A 22,265-nucleotide genomic window follows, 5' to 3' on the forward strand; every position below is an offset into this window, starting at 1 on the left:
CGGATTCGATGCTACCGAATCTATCCGAAGTTACCCGAACAGCCACGAGTACTATAATAAATGATCCTTAGCATGATGCATTCGCAAGTATTCGCACAAGAGCAAAGAATCGAATGTTTTCTATGATATTAAAATAAAATTTTATAAAGCATAGTCTTTTTAATACACATAAAAGGTTTGGTAAAAAGAAGCTCTTATTCTACCATTGAGAACTATTGGTAGGCCTGAAACGCTTTTAAAGCTATAATGCTTGAATATTTTTAATAATTTCTCAAACGATTTTGCTTTCAGATGCTTAACGATGTCTAAGTCTACGGAAAATCAGGATATAAATGAAGCCTTTGACAATTTGTTACTTGGGGAGGAAATAGCTGAGAGATCAGGCTACGAAGAAGGTTTTAAACTTGGTCAGGCTCAACCTCACGAAGGATATCATCTTGGTTATCATAGAGCAAGTTTACTCGCAGCACAGCTTGGATTCTATAGTGGAGTTTTGGAGTACTATTTGAAAACGGAGTCTCTGAGTGAAAAAGCTACTAAGCTTGCAGAGAAACTCAGAAAAGATATTGAGAGCTTTCCGATAATCAATGATGACAGTGTAGACATTTTAAAAACATTAGACGACATAAAATTTGGATATACCAAATTTTGCTCATTGGCCAAAATTAATCCCTTGTATCCTGAAGCTGATCAGCTTGATTTTTAAAAGATTATATATTAAAAAACAGTCTACAATTATGACTACATACGAAGAGCACTTTTCAAAAGCCCTCAATTTTATTCAGACATATAAATCATTAGTTGATTGTCACTTAGTTGACTTCATAACACAGAATTTGTGGGAATCATGCTTACCAGACTCACTGAGGCTTGAACTTGAAATTCATGGTCCTGATAATAAATTTGGTACTAAAATTGATACTAAAGGAGATTCCAAATTAAATGAATTTTTTAAATCCACAAAACTCCTTTCTCTGGATGGTTGTCCTTTCATTTATGAGCTTAAAGACCTATCAAGATTTTTGTCCAGTAATGCATATAACAGACAGGCAGAGAATCAATTAAAACAGACAAAGCTTAATTTCATGAAGAATAAAAAATGCCATGAAGTTGATGTAATGGCCAAACTAGTGTCAAAGCTTTCACATTCAGATTCTGACATTGTAATCGATGCAGGAGCTGGAAAAGGATATTTGTCGATGCATTTATCAGAGAATTTTGGAATTCAAGTTCTTGCAATAGACTCCTCGAGTGTAAATCACAAAGGTGCAATTCGCAGACAGGAAATAATTAAAAAGAAAACACAACGAAATATCTCGGTACAAAACTTCTTGATATTCCACGTTTTTTTAAAAGATACTAAAAAGAAAACCTTAATTATCTTTAATATTTCAGGTGCACTATACTGTGGAACATATAAACGATAAAACTAATTTTGAAAGCTTAGTAAAAATGCATTATCCTAGCTATGATCCACCAGGAAATCTTATTCTAACAGGACTGCATACTTGCGGTTCCTTGGCGCATTCCACCATTAAAGCTTTTTTGGCATCTGATTCCATAAAGAAACTTTGCATAGTTTCTTGCTGCTATCATTTGACCAAAGAATCTCTAACAGAGGAATGCAACTTTACAAAAAATGCCAGAATGCTGGCACAACAGTCAGTTGAAAGACTTTCAAAAAAGGATAAGCCATTGTCATCGTCGCTCTTCTACAGAGCAATCCTGCAAGTGCTTCTAGAATCTATGGGTACAATAAAAGTGCATATTAAAGAATTTTGTAATAAGATAGTAGTATTTTTAAAAAATCTCTTTTATAGGACTTCGAGATGTAAAAATAGGGAGAGGTGCGCCGGCTGATAATTTTGAACAATATGCGAGATGGGTTATAGAGACTTGTGAAAAACGAGAGATAAAGGTAAAAAATATATGTAAATGTAGAGAAAAACGGCTAAGATAGTCTAGGAAGAGGTTCATTAGAATGAAAAATTTCAGATACCATCTGTTGAGGCCCTCCGAGAAATCTACGAAGAACATGCAAATTTGGAATGGAAGATTGAAGTCTTTCAAATGCTCAGAGTACATCTTGGCTCTGTCGTGGAAGCTGCACTTCTGCTGGACAGAATAATGTACCTCGAGAGAAGTAAAAGATGTTCGAAAGTCGGCTTGTTTCGATTATTCGATCCAGTGCTCTCTCCGAGATGTTACGCAATTATTGCAATAAAATAGCACTTCGTTTATATAACTGTTCATGTTTTCTTGTAAAGATACTACAAACGAAAATATTATTTCAAGTAATGATTGTTTACAATTTGCCCGAGTATGAACAAGGGACTGTTATAAAAGATATATCAAGTTTCAAACTTATCACAAAAAATGGTATTTCCTGTTGAATAATTCATCCTATAAGGTCCTGCTTTTTCATTAATTCCAAGAGGGTAATGGCAAAAGCCTGTTCTACAAAAATATACTTGAAATATTAAAGATTCGATCGTAATATAGGTGCTTAATTGTCTACGACTTGTAAATAATCCATGACAGACGAATATCCTTCTTCTTGTACAATTGGTGCGAGAATACCAGTGGGCCGCTGTCCATTTCTGGTTCTACATATACTACAGTTGCACAATCCACGACACGGCGGACATGCCCAATCCTGTATATAACGAAAGACAATTTAATATCTTATAATAATAATACTGTGCAGGGAAAACTATTTAAATAACTTACAGGATCTTTCAAAGCCTCCAAAGCACTTTCGCCATATCTTCCACGTAGGCAAGGTCCACAAAATTGTCCACGAACTCCAATACATTCTCCTGATCTACATACAGTTTTGGTATCAATTGTTTTCTGTCTGCACTGATGGCAACTGGTGCCTTCAGCTTTATTATACGTTTTGCCAGAACTCTTTTCAGCAATATTATCCAGCATTTCCTGAGTAATTTCATCGGGTGAAGGTATATTATTTGGATCATATACAGACTTATTTACATGCTGCAGAACTTTTCTTCGTTTTAATGGATATTCATCGAATGGATCCTCCTCCTCTTCGTCAATGAATACATCAGTTTTCATAAGGTCAATAGTTCTTTCAAAAGGCTTAGCCCATGGGAATAATACTTTAAGCTTAGGACCATCGTTACTGGACTCCTCATCATCATTGGAATCTTGTTCATTCAGAGACTCTTTATGCTTCTTTAATCTACTACGAGTATTATATCTCCGCCGGACTTCTAGGTGAATACCTTTTATAGCAAAATTCTCATCAGTCGTACGGCGTCGTTTACGAGATGTAATATTTTCTTTATCTTCTGTACGTCTCCTAGTATTCAAAGCTGAAGTCTTTTCCTTTATCATAGACGTCTCCTGTTTCAATTCTTTGAAAAAATCTTGAAACTGTAAAATAATTGTTGAAATACATTGAAATCAAGTCAACAAATAGTAAGAAAATATACTTGGTGTGTTTTTAATTCTCAGATAAAATATATGTGGTTAAGTTACTAGAAATTAAAACTTACAATGGCATTCTTTTCAGCAATGTTTTTCTCGCGAATTGCATCATAATCTACTTCCTCCATTATTTGTACAAAATTCTTAAAACTAAATGGAATGTATTTTCAGTCAGAAATCAACCGACTACGGTCCTACAAAAATCGTAACCGTAAGCGGAACATGAAAATAATTCAAACCGCCTCATTTAGTATTTTTTGTATCATCCTACTGGAGGCGCCACGGGTATACTTAATTCCCAATATAAAAAACAAATAAAACATTATGAAAGAATGAAAAATCCTTATTCCCCTTATCACAAAAATTATTTATAACTTGATTTCTACATACCTACTATAAAGTTTTATCAACGAAGTTTATTCACTACGAATTCGAAGTCTTCTTAAGAGGGTGGATAAGATTATAAGTAGCTCAAAAGAACATACAATACAAATGACAGAAGATTAACATACATTTAATTACAAACTATTTAAATTAATATACACGTTCGACATTATCGTTTAAAGTAAATTAGAATTTCTTAAGAGACGTCTTGTTAATTAGTCAGGCATGATAATTGTTGTGTAATACAAAGACACTATGGGACAATGTTTGACTAGCCAGTACAGTTTCGAAGTTCAAGGAAGATTGCAGAACAAATTTACAATGTGCGATGATTTATTGTAATACATAGCATACCGTCTTATCTCGTAGATAAAGTCTCTGGGTTAAAAGGTATTGATAAGGAAATCCATATAAATAATCAATAATTGGTTCACCCACTGCTCTGTAACACTTCTGAGAAAAGAATTTCATGAACAGAAAAAAAAATGTAACAATTCAACGTCCAAAGGGTCTGAATCAAAATTCATAAAAGTTATAATCACAAGATAATAAATAATATATTATTTTTATTGCAGGATTCTCTAAAAATGTCAATAATTAAACAAGACTATCTGTAACTTTCATTATCAGACGCAAAATGATTACATGTAAGCGGCATACAACCTTATCTCGTTCTTCAATAACTCTACACGGAAAACATTGCACTTTTACCATACTGGTCGTATCACGAAACTGATGATGATCTCTACTGATTTACAATGATTACCTATTAATATAGTTATATGGGTCTATATGATAATTCTTTATTTTCATGTAACTTGTACAGTCGTCGGTCACGTTATCTTTTCCTTTCGTTGGTGGCACGAGTGCAGAGGAATTAGTTAGCTTGGGATATCACAATGACGCAAGAAATACAGCTTTGCTAATAATAAAGTTAATAAAATCTTCAGTGGCCCTGGTGTGCCGGTCAGTTCGGTTTTGTCGATCACACGAGTATCTTGAGCGCCACGATTGGCATTCTTAACAACTCTAAATTGTAGTACGTATATTGTATTATGATGAGTCTTGTAGTGCGAGAGTAAGAAACTTTCTAATTCTTGATCAAAACCGGTAGAACAAGTATTATAGTGATTCAGAGAATTTTTCTAATGATTTATAAATATTAACAATTGATAAAAGAAGAAACATGGGTTCAAACACTTTGAAGTTTAACGTAAACCGCGTAAAGATTGTTTGATTTGAAGAATTATTAGACAAGTGGAAGTAATATTTTTTTTTTTACTTTGAAACAATTCTTTAGCAATGGGTCCCTTAGCCAGAATGGCCTTGAGGTCCTTAAAAACTCATACATTCAAGAAGACCCAGCATCAATTACAGTCTGTCCGGAGTATTAGCTCCCAGGAGGTGTTCGACCGCGAATCGAAATATGGAGCGCATAATTATCATCCTTTACCAGTAGCGTTGACAAAGGCTGAAGGAGTTTTCATGTGGGACGTTGAGGGTAGGAGATATTACGATTTTCTGAGTGCGTATTCAGCAGTGAACCAGGGTCACTGTCATCCTAGGATCTACAAAACCCTCGTGGATCAAGCTAAAGTACTTACCCTGACGTCCAGGGCGTTTTATTCTGACATTCTTGGGGAATTTGAGGAATACGTTACCAAGCTGTTCGGGTTAGTACTATTTAATTATATTAATTCTCTTATGTTTGCTTCTTTAATGGACAGCAACACTACCTGCTAAACATGTGGCAATTTAGTGATTCTTAATTGAACATTATTTTCTTCAAGATATGACAAGTGGTTACCAATGAACACGGGTGTGGAGGGCGGTGAAACAGCATGCAAACTCGCCAGGAGATGGGGTTATAAGACGAAGGGTATTACTGACAACAATGCCAAGATCATCTTCGCAGAAGGAAACTTTTGGGGCAGAACTATGAGCGCTGTATCTTCTAGTACCGATCCATCCAGTTACTCGGGATTTGGACCTTATATGCCGGGATTCGGCATCATTCCCTATGACGACTTGGACGCCCTGGAAAAGGCCATCTCTGATCCCAACGTCTGTGCTTTTATGGTAGAGCCAATCCAGGGAGAAGCAGGAGTAGTTGTGCCTAAGGTAATAAAATGAAATTAATATAAACCATGAATAAAGTAATAAAAGTATTTTCAAATGTTCAGGATGGGTACCTGAAGAGCGTCCGAGAACTTTGTACGAAGCACAATGTTCTCTGGATAGCCGACGAAGTGCAGACAGGGTTAGCCAGGACAGGAAAACGTTTAGCCGTCGACTACGAGAATGTGCTTCCGGACTTGTTAATTTTGGGTAAAGCCCTTTCCGGTGGCTTTTATCCAGTATCCGGTGTACTGGCCAACGATCCCGTAATGCTGGTCATAGGGCCTGGTGAACATGGTTCGACCTACGGTGGAAATCCTCTAGGATGTAAGGTAGCCCTAGAAGCCCTGAAGGTCCTGGAGGAGGAGAAACTCGCGGACAATGCCTACAAGCTTGGAAACGTCTTAAGGGAGGAGCTCCGGAAGCTACCAAAATCCGTGGTCACTCTTGTACGTGGAAAAGGGCTTCTTAACGCCATAGTCATCAACAAAGATATCGATGCCATGGAAATCTGCTTGAAATTACGAGACCATGGCCTCCTAGCAAAACCGACACATGGTCACATCATCAGATTAGCACCGCCATTGGTCATCACTGAGAGTCAGATTCTTGAAAGCGTGGAGATCATTTCCAAAGTCATCCTAAGCTATCAGAAATGAAGATACTGATAATTTAATTATAAATCTTTGTTTTGTTCCCTTGTTTTTTTTAATAAAATTCATTTTTTTCCATTGTATTCTATGAATGAATCTTCTACCATTCACCGAGTGTACATTTTTAATGGCATCATCCAGAAAGACTACTGACGCATAGATTACGTAATTAACAAAGATAGTCAAGCTTTAAGAAAACAATAAGTAACGAATCAAAAAGAACGTTTTTAATCGCGTCGAGCACGACCTACGTTCATTAATGATATGCGACACCATTTAAGATATGATAGTAATCTCTAAAATTAGGAGAAACGTGGGAATTATCTCATGGGGCAGATGGAGGGGCGAGAGTACGGAGACTCCAACCGTCGCACGAGACTAATCAGGGACGTGGCGCCGGTACAATGACACCAATAAAATTTCCATATATCTACATGTTTGTCTGTGCCACATTGTTGTTTAAACAAAACAATTAAAAAATCATCCGACGGAAAGAGATATCCGATAAAGCTCATATGAATACAGAAGGTTTTGACCCAAAATTGAAGTCTTCCATTCTGACATCTTAAATATGAACTTGTAACTTCCAAAAGATGCTGGCGGCTGATGCTCGTTAGGATGTTCAATGAGTAAGAAGAGTCATGATACTGAATTGTACTGCGAAAGACAAGAACGACGATAATCGCTGTTTACTGTCTGTTTATTGTTTGCCAGTGAAGTTTGCTTTGGCTCGGATGGCGCCACGCAACGAGGATTCCAACGGCGCCCATCGTTCTTTATCAACAAATAGAAATTCGCCCATATTATTTGTTTGTGGCGCGCCTTGAGCACATTGCATGACTCCATCGTCCCTGTTGTTGAATATCGCAATGCGTAATCCATGTCCCGCACAAACTAAGAGGAAAACAAAAAATATTTTTTTAAATACATATACAGTAAACGAGAACTGTTCTCACTAGGGAACCCCCTACCTTACCTACCTTATTCATCTGACGATGGTATAAATGAAAGACGTCAGTCTCGTTACACTCAGAGATTTACAATTAGTCGACCACCATTGTTGAGACGACTTCTATCCCTTCACATTTGCTTTTTAGTATCATTTATAAACTGTTAGAATTTGGAAATCCTCGTTGTTCTATAAAGCAGAGAAAAGCTATTTTAAAGTAATTATTAGTGTCAAATCGTTCGTACATATATTGTTTTAATTATTTGATGCTTAAACGTTCAGAAAGTCTGCCATGAATTAATTAAATTATTCATCCTTTCAGATACTTTATATATTCATTCTTAGAAGATATTAAATAACTACAACAAGATGCAGTCTTTGAGACAGAGGATGTTGGCAATCTCCAGGGAGATTGAGCTCAAGAGATTTCTGAGTTCCCAGGAAGTAATCGACAGGGATGATCGCTTTGGTGGAAGACACTTCAAACCCTTACCCGTGGTTCTTTCTAAGGGTGAAGGAGTTTATCTATGGGATATTGATGGAAAGCGGTACCTGGACTTCTTGGCGGGGTTTGCAACAGTTAATCAGGGTCACTGTCATCCACGTTTGGTGAAGGTCCTCCGTGAACAGGCTGGAAAACTAGCTCATACCTCGCGTGCCTTCTACACAGAGCCTCATGGAGAATTCGCTGAATATCTTACAAAGCTTCTTGGGTGGGATAGATTCCTTCCAATGAATACGGGTGAGTAATAATAATGTTTTTGGTCCATTTTCAATCAGGTAACTTCCTAGTGCTCATTATCCTTTTGGTACAGGTGTCGAAGCTGGCGACACAGCTTTGAAGATGGCACGAAGATGGGCCTACAGAGTAAAAAAAATTCCTAATAATAAAGCGACAATTTTATTCGCTCAAAGAAACTTCTGGGGACGATCTTTGGCAGCCATTTCTGCTTCCACTGATCCAAATTCTTATACGGACTTTGGTCCATATATTCCTAACTTCGAGAAGATTCCTTATGATGATCTTCAAGCACTCGAGAAGAACTTTGAAGACAATCCGAATATTTGTGCATTTATGGTGGAGCCTATTCAGGGTGAAGCTGGTGTTGTCATTCCAAAGGTACGTTGACTTTGAGAAATTGATATTTCAAGTAAAAGTTCTGAACTACTTCTTCAATGTATTCTACTTGCACATTGTATTCTCTATGACCAGGATGGGTATTTGAAAGGTGTCCGGGATCTGTGCACCAAGTACAACGTCCTCTGGATCGCTGATGAAGTTCAGACTGGTTTGGGGAGAACTGGAAAGCGTTTAGCAGTGGATCATGAAAATCAGCGACCTGACATTCTTATATTAGGAAAGGCCCTTTCAGGAGGAATGTATCCTGTGTCCGGTGTTCTCGCGGATGACGAGGTAAATCAATTGGTTAAATTGTCTTAAATATTTACAAAAAATTGTGAAATCTATCTAGGACAGTTTAAAGCGTATACATCAATATTCCACAGATATTGCTCTGTCTAGAGACTGGATCTCATGGAAGCACCTTCGGGGGTAGTCCTTTAGGTCAGAGAGTGGCCTTGGAGGCTGTAAAAATTGTTGAAGAAGAGAAACTAGCCGAAAATGCAAACAAGTTGGGAAAAATTGTCAGGGAAGAACTTAAGAAGTTGCCCAAGGATATTGCCTTGGAAGTCAGAGGTCGTGGATTACTTTATGGCCTGATTGTTAATAAAGGTATAATTTGATAAAGTAAAGAAAAAAAACCTGATGAATAACACTGCTACATTTTGAATTGGAAGATGACGGTCTATCTATGTTTAATTTACAGACCTTGCTGAAGGCTGGGATATATGCCTAAAGCTCAGAGATGCAGGTCTTCTTACTAGACCTGCTCATGGTCAAATAATCAGAATATCACCGCCATTGATTATCAACGAAGAACAACTCAGGGAGGGATTGGATATTCTTAAAACAACTCTAACAAAGATTTAGACGGCAATAAGGAATTAGAAGAGAACGAAGTATCAAAATCCGATCACACTTGTAAGAGGAAAGGAGACTGCACGCATGCAAATGCTACTTAAAAATTTATATCTATAAATTGATCCATATACAATACTTTTAAGTACATCATAAATTAATTATAAATACATTCTTTTATATGCCACCAACATGCTCATTCGAATTATCATTTTCCTTCTAAAATCCAAAAAAATTAGAAGGTGTTCTTGAATTGAAACAGTTTTTCTTCAAATGTGTAGATATTGCATCGTAAAAGTTGAATTCTATTTATGGATTCTTTTTTCTCATGGGTGATAAGAAAATTACGTAGCAATCGTGTCGTAATTAGTTGTTAGTTTCGCAATAAAAACATCAGCGATTTAGCTGAAGCAGACAACAGTCTTATAATCTTTATAAAAATGATATTCCCACTAGGGGTTCAAATATCAGTTTTTTTTTCACAAAGATCTAAGCAGAATAGAAGTCTTAAACTTGACTCACCTATAATTTCATAAATTAGTTGAACACGTGCGTTATCTTTCCTTTTGATAAGTTCTTTAAGCCATTTATAGGCGAATTCAGTAATATAATCAGGTGCTAAGATTAGATTCAATTAGCTAAGAGATCAGATATGGGAGTCGGTATGCCTCTTTAAGTGTCTCTTCAAACTAAAAGCCTGAGCAAATAGTTGATTGCACTCTTCACATTTGTACGTTTTGCTTCCAGTATGCAACTGCAAATGTCGTTTAAGATGGCTATCTAATTTGAACCTTTTGCCACAAAGTCTGCACTGATGAAGCCGTTTGGAATCGTGTGAAACACGGTGGCTTTTTAGATGAGAACTTTGTGAGAATGACTTGTCACATATTTCGCACTTGAATGGTTTAACCTTAGTGTGAATTCTGAGATGCTCTACAAGATTGCCCTTTTGCGAGAAGGACTTCTCACAAAATTCGCACTTATGAGACTTGATTGACTTGTGCGATTTCATGTGTATGTTTAAGCTGTACTTCTGACTAAATCGTTTGTCACAAATTTCACAGCGTACCACACCTTTCCCAGTATGTAACTTCAGATGGGACTTCAAGTTTTTTTCTAAGGAAAATCGTTTTTCGCACATTGCACACTCAAAATGTCTTATTCCCTGCGCAGCTTCGGATTTCGATTTATGAATCTTCTTGTGATCCTCCAGATAGGAGCGATAGGGGAACGTTTTGTTGCATACGTTACATTGATGAAGGTTTATTTTTGTGTGTAATCGCAAGTGAGCATTTAATTTACTCTTTGATGTGTAAGCTTTCTCACAATTTGTACATTTAAAGGGTCGCTGACCAGTGTGTGATAACCTGTGTGTAGTAAGTTTGGATTTTTGGACAAATGTCTTTTCACAAAGATCACATTTATGCTTTCTATTAAGATTGTCATCTTTGGGTAATTCATCCTCATAGCTCTCCTCTGTTAGTCGACGATCTTGACTTCTTTCAACATCATCTTCAGAGTTTTGTACTTCTGGAACCAAGCCTATATTCTCAGTGAAGCTGAGATTCTCTGCGACAGATGTTCTTGGATAGGACAGGTTTTCAATCTGATTGGAATCCTCACAAATTTCTGGATTCTCATTGTCACAGGACAGATCAATATTATTCTCAGCACTGTGTGTTAGATTGTGACTTATAAGTTGTGTTCTATTGGTAAAAGTATGATTGCACAAGGAACAGTGCAATGCACAAGCAGCTCTGCTAGCACCTTCATTTTCTGCCATTCCACTGGACAAAGTGGATGCTCCAGGTGGAGATGAATTTTGCATAGAATCACTTTCTAGGTGTGAACTCAGATGACTAAGATTGAAATAGGAATTTTGGGCTTCAACAATGTGCATATGCTGTACTGGTGTGCCGTTTTGCATAGATGGACCATGAAGACGATTGTGCGCACATAATTCCTGATAATTCATAAAGACAGCCCCACATTCTAGACATTTTAATGTCGTTTGAGAATTATGAAGGGGTACAAAACCCTGATTTTGCTGATAGAGTTTGCAACCTGACACAGTTGCATACGAAGTAAGTCCTGAAACCTATTAACAACATTGACAAATTCCATATATGAAATAGATAAAATTACAGAATTACCAGATGCAACATTTTTCAGTTTGCATTCCTCACATCCTTACCTTTAATGCAGCCTGGCGTAGAGCTCTGTCTGCAGCTCTGCATTGTTCACGATAAAGAAGTGCAGATTCAGCTCTAGTTACACAGCGATCACACATTTTCTCAGGTAATCCATCCCCCTGCCATACCTAAAAATTGAATATATAATTGTATTATAACATGTCAAATAAGGCTAAAAATTATAATTAAATATCCACCTCCAAGCAGGACAGTGAACGAAGTTTAGAAGCCAAAGATGATCCCGCTGGTCCAACAAATAAACAAATCATTTTATCACCATCTTCTCTCAAGCACGTACGACACAGCTTGCTTATATTTTCACTGTCAATTTCTTTTGTTACGATAAACATATTTTGTCATATGTATAACACTCTGTCATACACAGAAGCTATGTAGCATTCTTTTTATTGGTAAAGTTAATCTGTAGGTATTCGCGGCAATCAACTCCCGTGATAACTATATGCCATCATAAGATGCCGAGTCTATTCTTTACATAACTCATACAGATGACGCCACCGAGATATTCTAAACTATTGGCCATATCCAATACATCAAGAGACTCGGTCGAGTCTCGTGCCAAGTACAGGCAACTGGCTGTACAGCGCACGGACCGCAGAAACTCTACCAGAGTCAACTGTTATATGTATATCTGAGTTTGAAATCAAACGTTAACTATCGGAATTGAAGATTCTGAATCGATTGCCACCAAGATCAATACAATTAATGTACGAGATCAGAGCGTATTGAGATGGCGAGTGAGATGAGTTTATTTTATTTCAATTCCGTCGTCGTTGTCTTCGCACATCCATTTATTTTTCTACATAACAGACCAAAAAACACGTGTGAAAAACTATGCCAAGTACAGGAGTGCTGTGAATTCCTCTAACAAAAAGTATGGAAATCATATTATTAATGTCAAGTACATAAGTCACTACATATCTGCTTATTATATGATCTAGCACTAGCCCATGATTTTGATTGTATTTTCAAAATTTTCTGCTACAAGATAGATGACCTCATTTCCTATCAGTAAGATTTAATTCCGTTGTACAAATTAAATGTAATTGCACGATCAAACTTAAAAAAGGATTTAAAAAGTCGTAGCGATACGTTCAACAATATTTTTCTTTGTTTTATATATTTACTTTTTGCAAACAAGTAACACACCTACCTGAGTGCAATAGTAGCTACCACGGTTCAATCAGACCGTAACGACTAGCACCATTCCATTTTATTTTTACCGTTATTGACGAATAACTGACAACCTACAGCGACAGTAAAGTGATCGTTAATGAAAAAACTAGAAACCTAAATATTTTCTGAAATAGCGTATTTAAGTAAGTGACAGACGTCAAAAAGCTGTACCCAAACAACACGTATGTTCAAAAGTCATCTTTAAGATGTCTTAAAGACAATTTCTGTGCCATTAGGCGCTTTAAAAATGAATTTTGATCATTATGTGTTATCTGAATAGATATAATTATTTATTTAATTCGATAGTTCACGCTCGTCTTCGAAATGATATTTCGATGAGCCTCGAATCATTAAGCGGCACCACTTGGCATTATTACATAAATATTGATATAATTCACCGATAAATTGAACAGACCCATCGATGGTATTTTTCCAAGACTCTTCAAGAAAAAAACGTTGAACGAGGTTATAAAGCATTACTGAAAATTTTCCAAACTACTTTAGACTTGTTCTGAAAAATGTCATTGATGCCTAATACTTTTTTGTGATACATTATTTTTCAACATTTTTATTTTTTTTTCAAAAACTACCTTCACGCGTGAAAGTGTTACGAAATAATTATATGAATTAGACAAGGCATAAAATTGATGCTTGAGTGGAAGAATTTTTGGACAATAATTTTATAACTATTTTATTAGTTGTTTTTTTGTACATCATCTATGCATGATTTTTCTTCTTTTTATGTTACATATTTATGCACTTCCTTGAGGCCCTCTCTGGCCTAGCTCGCTAGAAAACTCATCGTTATATAAATATAGAAAGTTGCTATATGTATATATATTACAGACTAGTTAGGTGTACTTTAGATATTACATCTTTTCGTAAATTGTATGCTTGGAAACGTTCGATTATTTACATCAGACATTTTTGGAGAATACTCGGCGTCCATTAAGAATCCAAAGAATCGTGGAAATATCGTTAGAAGTGTATGTATATCTGCTAAGCATAAAGAGAATAATCATACTTCAATAAGATTGTTTTAGAAAACAGAATAATTTTTTTTTTTTAGAATTTCAGACAGAGTAAAATAAATGAAAAAAAAATCAACAATAACAATAACATACTCAAGTTTCTTGATTTCATCAATGGAGGCGAAAGAGAGAGTATAAAAAAATGCGAGAATGAAATCATTGCACGTGGCTGCTATTCTATTTAGAGAAATGGCTGAGATGATGCACCGGCTAAAATAAATATAGTCACCCGTTGTATTTTGTAATTTCGTAATTCTCAACTCGAATCCAACGGAAGTGACGTAGCATACACAAATGCAAAAGCAATAACGAATACGAAAACAATAACTAGGTAATGTATGATTCAAAAGAACAACTTTATTTTTTTAAACTATATGGACGGACTCAAGTCCTTTTTGTAAGATTGCAGTCATATTTCAATGCATTCTATGCAATAATTATTCGATTACCGGATATAAAGGGTGGCCTCACTTGATTCGGCAAAGTGTCGAGGTCAATTAAACGGTCAATTGACGATAATTACGAATGAAGATAGTCAACGCCTTTATAACAGTTTAAAGTTTAAACTTCTACTCTAGGATATCTGTGTTGAATATGAGAAAAAGATTATTTGCCGACTGGTCTGAGATAACGAATTATTTATTTCGCTTGAGAGAAAAATTAATAAATGGTACACCCGTTATATCAGTTCTTGGGTATACTCGAAATCTCTCCTTGAATTACATGCAACTGTATTCTTCATTGACCCGCTACTAGTTAATTGACCCAATGAAAATATTGGCAGTTTACAAAGGTCATCATAGTCCACCATATGGCATTTCGTAAACTACAATTAAATTGCATCACGTCATTTTTACATTTAAACTTTGTTCACTCACTATTCACCGACATTCATTAAAAATTTCCCTTATTTAATACTTGTCATAGATTTTTCAAAGAGAAAGAATCATTCGCTTTTAACGACATGTTCATATCATTATCATAAGAACTCTGTCTATGACATTTCAATTAAAAAATTTTGTCTTATCGAAGGAACCATTGATTTTTTTTTTAGGATTCACGATACGAACTGTGCACTATGCATTTTGAACTTTGAAATCAGACCGCATGACTTCTGGCAGACGTTGCTGGTGTTGGCGATGGCGGTGGCGGTGGGCCAAAAATTGTATTCAAAGAAAGCGTCGAGTACCGCGGCGCTTCGTCCATGAGCGTCGCTTGTTCGTAACTCGGCGGCAAATCATCCTGTCCAGACAATTTAAGAAATCTGCGTTCCTGACGTCTCTCATCGAGAGCCCTTAAAATAATCACTACTGGACCAAGCACCAGCATCACCGTACCAACGGCAACCATTGCAACTGCAGCAGCAGCGCCGCCGCTGCTCAACTTCGTCACTCGATACTTCCTTTTTGATTCCCAGGATGAATTTTCTTTCCTTGTTTCAGACATAACCGATTGACTTTCTTTAGAATTCGATTCAGCATCATTACTATCTTGATTTTCATTTTTGTACGATTGTGGGATATCCGCGATTCCCGAATCTTGCAAAACATCCACTTTGTGTGAGATAATTGGTGAATTCAAACGATTCTCTTCCGTTTTTTTAGTTATTTCTTGGTGGAATTTTCTCATGATTTCATCATCCACTGGAACTCGTTTATTATTGGTTTCCGAGGAATTTGAATTCTGTGAAATATCAGGGTCCTTTTTATCGGTATTGTCTTCATTGTCGTGCGTTTCTTGTTTTGACACATTTTCACTGCTTTGCACGGACGTAGACTGGTCGGAATTTATAAAATTTCTGTTGGATTGATCGTTAAAGTCAGAAAAAGAATTCGAATTTTTCCTAGCGGAACCTCTCATGCCTTTCGACGAATCCCTCGTTTTTAAAGACGTTTCAAAATTCGCAAGTTCCATCGAATCGAAACTCTGTCCCCAATTACTATTTGTATTTTTTTCAAAATTTCCAAGTTTATCATCACTCTCAGAATTTCGCGTATTATCGCTCACAGCAATTGGTATTACAGCAAGCTGGTCGTCATCCTCTTGCAATTTGACCATTTTCAATATTTCCATGGTCGTCGCATTGCTCTGCACAGAAATGATGAACAAGAACCTCTAATTAATTTTTCCAAAAATATAATTAACTCCTATTACACAAAATCTCCAGTTACCTCGAGGGTACTGTTCCTCGGCTCCTGAACTTTCTGCAAAGAACTCACGCCCTTCTGAAGTAGTACAACACCGACCGCACTCCAGGCAGCCAACTGCAGTACTACCACGGCCCTGGAGGCCCATTTATTGGCACCCGCGTTCAAAGACATTGTTGAAACTCCTCTAGTGCCGGTGAAGATCACTGGCTGATGCATAGAAGAAAAATAGCAGCAAATCTAAGGATCCAAATGCAATGCCATCTTATCCCCATGATTCCTTCCTTATCCGCCTACCGACTTGTCACTTCGATTTCGCGAACTTTGTCGGTGGAGTCTGAAAGTAAAAAAAAAAATTCTTTAATCTCAACCATTCGACTCACCACCTCGATCATACATGCCCCTTTGAACAATTCCCAATTTAAAATATACCTCCTGCATGTTCCAATAGAATATTGAACAACAATTTGTAACGTCGTAATTATGATTATATTTATCACCAATGCAATAAAAATCTTTTCTCCGTGTAGTTTAATTTATTGTTCCTCGCGCGACCTTCTCTTTTCACAATCACGAGCCAATCCTGCATAATTCACAGTGCATTCACGTGAATACTCTGATACCCTCGATATCATTGTGAACTGCATCTTGTACGTGTATTTCGTGTTAACTGCATATAAAATGCATACAAACTGCACTGTGTTGGAGGAACAAATTATTCGATTACTGTACAAGGCCTATATACGAGTTCCATAGGCATGGGGACGGGTTTTAATACCATTAATTATATCGGTGATTTATCGGCTCGTACAATTATAATTTATTTCGTGGGAATATTCGTCGTCGATTTACGGAATTTCATCTCCTTCTATTCGTGACATTGATCACGCTCTATTTAACACCCTCTGATGTACTGAAGTAAATAATAGGCTAACGGGTGATAAAACTGCTTTGAAATCACTTCAAATTTTATTCGATCTTTCTGCCTTTTTTTAAATCTCGAATTAACGGTTTACTGACGTGCTCTGATAAATATTACATGATCGATAAGTTTAATTGACTTTAGGCGATAAATGATGACAATGATAATCACATAATGGCTATTAAAATACATTTGATTTGACGCTACGTAAAATGTGCACTGAGAGTCCAGTTATACGATTCGTTCTGATACGTGACAGACTTGCATATAGCTTCGTTTCGTTCTTCGTCTACAGGAAATTTATTACCACGCTGTTGGCGACACTGCGAAGCTCTAGAAAATTTTCGAATTCTAGATCTATTGGGTTACTTGCAAAGAAATATTGTAAATTATCGAACAAAGAGAAACATTGATGCTGAACATGTTGGTTTTTACAGATGAACCTAAAATTAGTATTTTGAAAAAATTTCTTTAAGTAACAAAAATTTCACGAATTTACACAAACAACAAATTTCTTATTGAAAATCAAATTGATCATTGGAAAATTATATTGAGCGCTACTCTCAGTGGAAAATTTTTAAATACTCCAGGGTTACTCACGAGCGGCCTCTAATGGCGTTAATTCAACTAATTGAAACTAATTAATTTAAAGAATTTCCACGGGCAGATGCGCTTCTTCTGTCTTCGTTAACTATTGGCAGCCATGACGCACCGTGCATCTTGCAAAAAAATTGACATACAGTATTTTTATTGTCTAGTATGCATATTCGTACTAGACCGTAGCATAGAAGAGTTTCTTTCGAAAAAGCACAAAAATTCAATCTAGTAGTAAAGGACGGGGTGGTAGCGACAAAAAAAAATTGGTTGACACCAAAAAAAAAGAAACAAGTACCCAACAGGTTGTATTTTGCCTGTTAGAGAATTGGGGGCTAAAAATAAGTTATTAGTCAGAAATGATCAACCCGAGGCACTTCCTGTTCTTTTCTGATTCTCGGATTTGCTATACTTGTTCCCTATACAAAAATTTCCCACGCTCTACATTACACGCAATGAAAATTGTCACTAGGATCGACGAGATAGGAATAAAAAAGGACATGCAGGCTACTTTTCAACGTAGCTAACACGTAGAAAAGATAGAAACGAGGTCAGACCTTTGACCTTGAACGTAAAATACTTCCAAATGTTTTTCGTGAAAAGCCTTCGACGTTTCACGTAAAACTAGGTAACTAGATTGGATATTCAAATGTCTGGTTAAAAAAAAACATGACCAGAATTCAAGGCTATAATCATAATAAACGCTTGAATGAATATCGACGATAAAGCCAATACTGCCTTTTCTGTCAGATGCTTTACTGCCGTGATCACTTTTTATCGCGTATTGTTTTTTTATTTTCATTTTGTATTCTCTTACGAAACGGGAGGAACGTTCACTCACGTATTTCAGTTGTTTGAGAGTTGATACACTGAGATATGATTGAGCTGATGAAAAAGGTGCATGTACAATAGAGCAACGAAAAGAGAGATGTGATATAGACGAATAAAAAAGAAAAGAAGTACGACACGAAGTTCTGGTAGAACGAAGTTATAGGACACTGCTTAAGTTTTGGGATCACGGCGTATCTGTATGGGAGTAAAAAAAGTGGATACTACATTTCTATTTGACGTACATATTCAGAGCTTGTGCCCTGGGGACAATTTTAAATTCCTCACGAGATGTTGCTAGAAAAGATAGAGAGAGAAAATAGCTTAAGGCGAAAACAGGAGCGTGTTCTTAGAAAAAAAATACTATGTCAATAAATATATTTGTATTTACCACAGAAATGATATGTACACGTCACGGAATCACGATTCAACGTAGTAGATCGAAGAAGAAGCGAGTTTACAAATCGAGTACGAAAATAGTTCGAAAATCAAAATATCTCAGACACTCTGCATCTGGCTATTATTTAAAAATTATTTTTCTCAACCACTCTTGCGAACTTGCCAGAACTTCTTTTTTATTTTTGTCAAACATCTATTATATTTATCTTATTAGATAGATCCGTGTCGAATCAGTCACTATCTTGTAAAGAAAAATAAAGAAATGTGTATATAACTGTCAAAAATAATGATACCATACGTGCAATGTGGACTTTGTGATACAGAAATAAGATAAGTTCATGCTTTTGAATTGTGAAGGCGCTTGAGTTTTGTTGAAAAAGAAATACTTGGTTTAGGACAAACTAAATCAGTAGAAAAATCGTAGATTTATTACGTATAAGATATATATTTTTTTTGGTTCATCAATTCCTTCGCGATATATAACAAAAGACTGGTTTAACGCGTTCACTTTTTTGGGCGTCTAATAGGTATACTAACACACGTGATAAATAATAATTATAACATACCTATCGAAGCGAATCCTTTGATGCCCATGTAACACAGTACCCGGAATCATACAATTTCCTTCAGTTAAATTTCTTCATAACATTCCGTGCTGTTTTTTTCTTTTCAAAAGCAACAAAACTTTTATTAGACTAAATCGTATACCTAATCAAAGGATCCTTTCTTTCAAATTTCCATTTCGAAGTCTTTATTATGCCAACCTTATCATTCCTTATCACCAGTATATAACCAATGTTTATCAGTAATAATTTGTTCTTTTTAGCTGTTTACATTCTTCGTCTCTAATTCCCTTTATACTCCGTACATAATTTCCCTTTGTTTACGCCAACGAAGACGCAACACACACATAGAACTGGTAATTATTTGGACAAGCTTGTCTAATAAGTTATCACAACACTGTGCCACAATGACTCTAAAAGTTACTCTCTTATCATCAATCCCATTGATTGATATCGTTCAAACACTTTGGATCTCAAGATTAAAATTAACCTATAAAACTTTCGTTTACTCAACTAAATCCGTACATTCTATTACTTTCTATTATATACACATATTTTCGTTCCACAATTTATTTTTCATCTTGCAATCGAACTAAGTGAACCGTAAGACTCGAGCTGGTAAATTTCTATTATGTATCGTTATTTAAAGATCAAATATCACGGAGCACTTCCCCGCAACACGTCCGTACCAGAGGAGTGTTATGATCCAACTGAAACTCGACTGAAGTATTCATCGGTAGCGGAATGGTTTGTTGCCAGTGTCGTATACAAGTGACTCACTGCTAGTAGTTTCTGTCGCACTTCTCTCAGTCCCCACTCGTGAACAATACCTGACATTTTGCACGATTATTGACGCGTGTCACCCTCGGTTATTATGACGAATAGATAATAATAAATTCAAAATCCCAGCCTGTCTCTCAATAAAATTCACATTCGGCCGAAACAGCTCATCTTACAACTGACGTTTCGTTTTCAAATGAAAATGGCCGCACACAAAGGTACACGCAGTGACAATATTATTACGGGGATGCACACGCAATGCGATGTTATCGTGAAAACAATTACCAGGCGGAAACCGCGTGTAATTTGTGATAAGTAAAGAAAAAGAAACGATCGTTACTGTCAATTATACAGAGTGAGCATATTAACATGGATGATAATTTAAAAGAGATTTTCCTTACGCTTTGATGGATTGCATCTTTTTTCTTTATAGCGACAATTATCAGTTACTGGCAAACAAGAATAGATCATGTTTTTCACATCTCTGACACTCGACCTACCATTACGTCTAGGGACATTGTACTGGGTGTATCGATCGACGGATAAAAGGAGTACAGACAGACGGTAAGTAACCAAGCACCGTTGCACATTTATGGTTTGAATAATATTGTCTTAAAACATACATATACTCAGTATACCTAAATATATGTTGTAGTTAATATAATGTAGTAAATATCCGCAGTAGAGTCGCACATCCTGTCAATATACGTCGGAGAAAAATATATCTGACTATTGGACATCTCCCCTGGAGAAAAGTTTATGGTCAATGACACTACGGTGTTCTTACTCTCGTGGGATTAATTAGGTTCCACCCTATTTTCTATGGTACAATTGGACAATTGACCCTACGTGCATGCGTCGGGAATTACGTTTTCCCCCAGATTCTGCAACAACACTAAAGCATCCCTAAGGAAAATAATAGGAATTCTAGTCTTACTTACTTCAGTGTAAGTAAGCGTCACGGGATGATGTATATGTTGTTAGTCAGTGGTACTAATTATTTGGATCAATAAGGATCAAAGGTTAACTTAATATTCGTATATATAGAAAATTATTATTACGTTATTTATGTCAGTCAATGGTTTGTGCTGGTGCATAAATTGTTAACACACTGTTTTTTAGTAAAGTAATTATTATCGTGTACTGGCTATGGACCATGTTAGTTTAATTTAGACTTTTGAAAATATGTTCTAGTTCTATACGATTCTCGACAGCATAATGTACAAGATGATCTAGAATGATTTTGAGATACGGATTTTAAATGATTCTGAACAAAAGTCAGTGAAGTGTACAACGATCGTTCGTGCGTTAAAGGACATAGTATGTAATTTCATTGTGGAAGGCTAGTAGATTGGTCGTACTGGAAGCGAAGCTCTCAGGTTGGGTCTATATTGATCATTATGATTACGTAATATATCGAGTAAGGGAAATTATAAAAATTTTACAGTGCCTATACGTCACTTGACATAGTCATGTTATTTTATAAGACAAAAACGTTATGTACTTGGCGAGTATGTCTGTACAGGTATCGTTAAACTTCATCAGCAACTGATAACCAGTCTGTTGTTATGTGGCTGTAATTATTTATGTCAACGAACGGTACTGAGGAAGAGGATTCGTTCTGGCGTGATGAATTCGCCATGTATTTACGTACACTAATCAGATATCTAACCGTGTATCTTAATTTACGTATGTACAAACAAAAAGCTCAATATAAAATATCGTGTGGTAAAATTGATGGTGCAAGAATGTATGTGCATAGCAATACATGTTTAGTTATTAGTTAGCATACATAACCAAAAATGGGAATGACAATTTGTGTTTCTAGCAAGTCTTATTAATTATTTGATTAGGTGCATGAAAATCAAATAACATTTTTCTTTGATCCGTTCATATCTTCTTACGCTTGTCAGCTTATCAAGTAACGCTTATGTCATTATATGAAACGTTTATCTCAAATGCGTATCACTATTGCGCGTACACTGTGTTTTTACTGATCTAGTCTGGACTTCAATTAAATTGCATTATAATTGGCATATTCAATAGTTGACTTGATCGATGTCCCATCTAGTTGGAATTT

General features: G+C 36.2%; 7 protein-coding genes and 1 long non-coding RNA gene across 19 annotated transcripts; 5 read left to right on the forward strand and 3 right to left on the reverse strand.

The window, feature by feature from the left end:
* The first annotated feature begins 19 nt into the window (after nt 1-19).
* LOC107266307 (methyltransferase-like protein 25) lies at nt 20-2,245 on the forward strand. 2 transcript variants are annotated; one of them, XM_015736649.2, is made up of 5 exons: nt 20-175; nt 292-1,319; nt 1,396-1,750; nt 1,821-1,918; nt 1,996-2,229. In XM_015736649.2, exons 2-5 carry the CDS (start codon nt 738-740, stop codon nt 2,227-2,229), a joined length of 1,269 nt encoding a protein of 422 aa, XP_015592135.1. In that variant the 5' UTR covers nt 20-175; nt 292-737. The 2 variants fall into 2 exon arrangements, with proteins under 2 accessions (XP_015592135.1, XP_015592134.1); XM_015736648.2 differs by having other exon boundaries at nt 58-218; nt 1,996-2,245.
* Nucleotides 302-706, forward strand: LOC107266257. Its single transcript, XM_015736562.1, has one exon. The coding sequence runs from the start codon at nt 302-304 to the stop codon at nt 704-706; it is 405 nt and encodes a 134-aa protein (XP_015592048.1).
* LOC107266310 (cell division cycle-associated protein 7) lies at nt 2,233-3,975 on the reverse strand. 2 transcript variants are annotated; one of them, XM_015736656.2, is made up of 3 exons: nt 3,844-3,975; nt 2,731-3,399; nt 2,233-2,656 (listed from the first exon to the last, which is right to left on the reverse strand). In XM_015736656.2, exons 2-3 carry the CDS (start codon nt 3,358-3,360, stop codon nt 2,507-2,509), a joined length of 780 nt encoding a protein of 259 aa, XP_015592142.1. In that variant the 5' UTR covers nt 3,361-3,399; nt 3,844-3,975; the 3' UTR covers nt 2,233-2,506. The 2 variants fall into 2 exon arrangements, with proteins under 2 accessions (XP_015592142.1, XP_015592141.1); XM_015736655.2 differs by lacking the exon at nt 3,844-3,975 and adding an exon at nt 3,522-3,724.
* A 742-nt stretch (nt 3,976-4,717) lies between these two features.
* On the forward strand, nt 4,718-6,691 carry LOC112494148 (ornithine aminotransferase, mitochondrial). Its single transcript, XM_025083574.1, has 4 exons — nt 4,718-4,876; nt 5,138-5,510; nt 5,628-5,958; nt 6,021-6,691. The coding sequence occupies exons 2-4, from the start codon at nt 5,140-5,142 to the stop codon at nt 6,612-6,614; spliced, it is 1,296 nt and encodes a 431-aa protein (XP_024939342.1). The 5' UTR covers nt 4,718-4,876; nt 5,138-5,139; the 3' UTR covers nt 6,615-6,691.
* A 149-nt stretch (nt 6,692-6,840) lies between these two features.
* LOC107266305 (zinc finger protein 728) lies at nt 6,841-13,457 on the reverse strand. Of its 2 annotated transcripts, XM_015736646.2 has the most exons (5): nt 11,925-13,457; nt 11,730-11,855; nt 10,058-11,633; nt 7,589-7,746; nt 6,841-7,502 (listed from the first exon to the last, which is right to left on the reverse strand). In XM_015736646.2, the coding sequence occupies exons 1-3, from the start codon at nt 12,075-12,077 to the stop codon at nt 10,182-10,184; spliced, it is 1,731 nt and encodes a 576-aa protein (XP_015592132.1). In that variant the 5' UTR covers nt 12,078-13,457; the 3' UTR covers nt 6,841-7,502; nt 7,589-7,746; nt 10,058-10,181. The 2 variants fall into 2 exon arrangements, with proteins under 2 accessions (XP_015592132.1, XP_015592131.1); XM_015736645.2 differs by lacking the exons at nt 6,841-7,502; nt 7,589-7,746 and adding an exon at nt 8,284-8,418.
* LOC107266309 (ornithine aminotransferase, mitochondrial) lies at nt 7,639-9,726 on the forward strand. 3 transcript variants are annotated; one of them, XM_015736650.2, is made up of 6 exons: nt 7,639-7,774; nt 7,880-8,299; nt 8,373-8,677; nt 8,771-8,971; nt 9,064-9,289; nt 9,384-9,726. In XM_015736650.2, the coding sequence occupies exons 2-6, from the start codon at nt 7,927-7,929 to the stop codon at nt 9,545-9,547; spliced, it is 1,269 nt and encodes a 422-aa protein (XP_015592136.1). In that variant the 5' UTR covers nt 7,639-7,774; nt 7,880-7,926; the 3' UTR covers nt 9,548-9,726. The 3 variants fall into 3 exon arrangements, with proteins under 3 accessions (XP_015592136.1, XP_015592137.1, XP_015592138.1); XM_015736651.2 differs by having other exon boundaries at nt 7,661-7,794; XM_015736652.2 differs by having other exon boundaries at nt 7,678-7,798.
* A 139-nt stretch (nt 13,458-13,596) lies between the features above and the next one.
* Nucleotides 13,597-20,604, reverse strand: LOC107266331. 6 transcript variants are annotated; one of them, XM_015736700.2, is made up of 4 exons: nt 19,607-20,119; nt 19,409-19,507; nt 16,124-16,436; nt 13,597-16,040 (listed from the first exon to the last, which is right to left on the reverse strand). In XM_015736700.2, exons 3-4 carry the CDS (start codon nt 16,316-16,318, stop codon nt 15,051-15,053), a joined length of 1,185 nt encoding a protein of 394 aa, XP_015592186.1. In that variant the 5' UTR covers nt 16,319-16,436; nt 19,409-19,507; nt 19,607-20,119; the 3' UTR covers nt 13,597-15,050. The 6 variants fall into 6 exon arrangements, with proteins under 6 accessions (XP_015592186.1, XP_024939343.1, XP_024939346.1 ...); XM_025083575.1 differs by having other exon boundaries at nt 19,409-19,526; XM_025083578.1 differs by lacking the exons at nt 19,409-19,507; nt 19,607-20,119 and adding an exon at nt 20,587-20,604.
* LOC112494149 lies at nt 20,149-21,502 on the forward strand. Of its 2 annotated transcripts, none has more exons than XR_003059325.1 (3): nt 20,149-20,540; nt 20,619-20,749; nt 21,380-21,502. It is a non-coding gene; the product is annotated as an uncharacterized LOC112494149 (long non-coding RNA). The 2 variants fall into 2 exon arrangements; XR_003059324.1 differs by having other exon boundaries at nt 20,150-20,540; nt 20,868-21,498.
* The last annotated feature ends 763 nt before the right edge of the window (nt 21,503-22,265 follow it).

This window comes from Cephus cinctus, unplaced genomic scaffold (genome assembly GCF_000341935.2).
Source record: "Cephus cinctus unplaced genomic scaffold, Ccin1 Ccin1_scaffold0307, whole genome shotgun sequence".
Lineage (NCBI taxonomy): Eukaryota > Metazoa > Arthropoda > Insecta > Hymenoptera > Cephidae > Cephus > Cephus cinctus.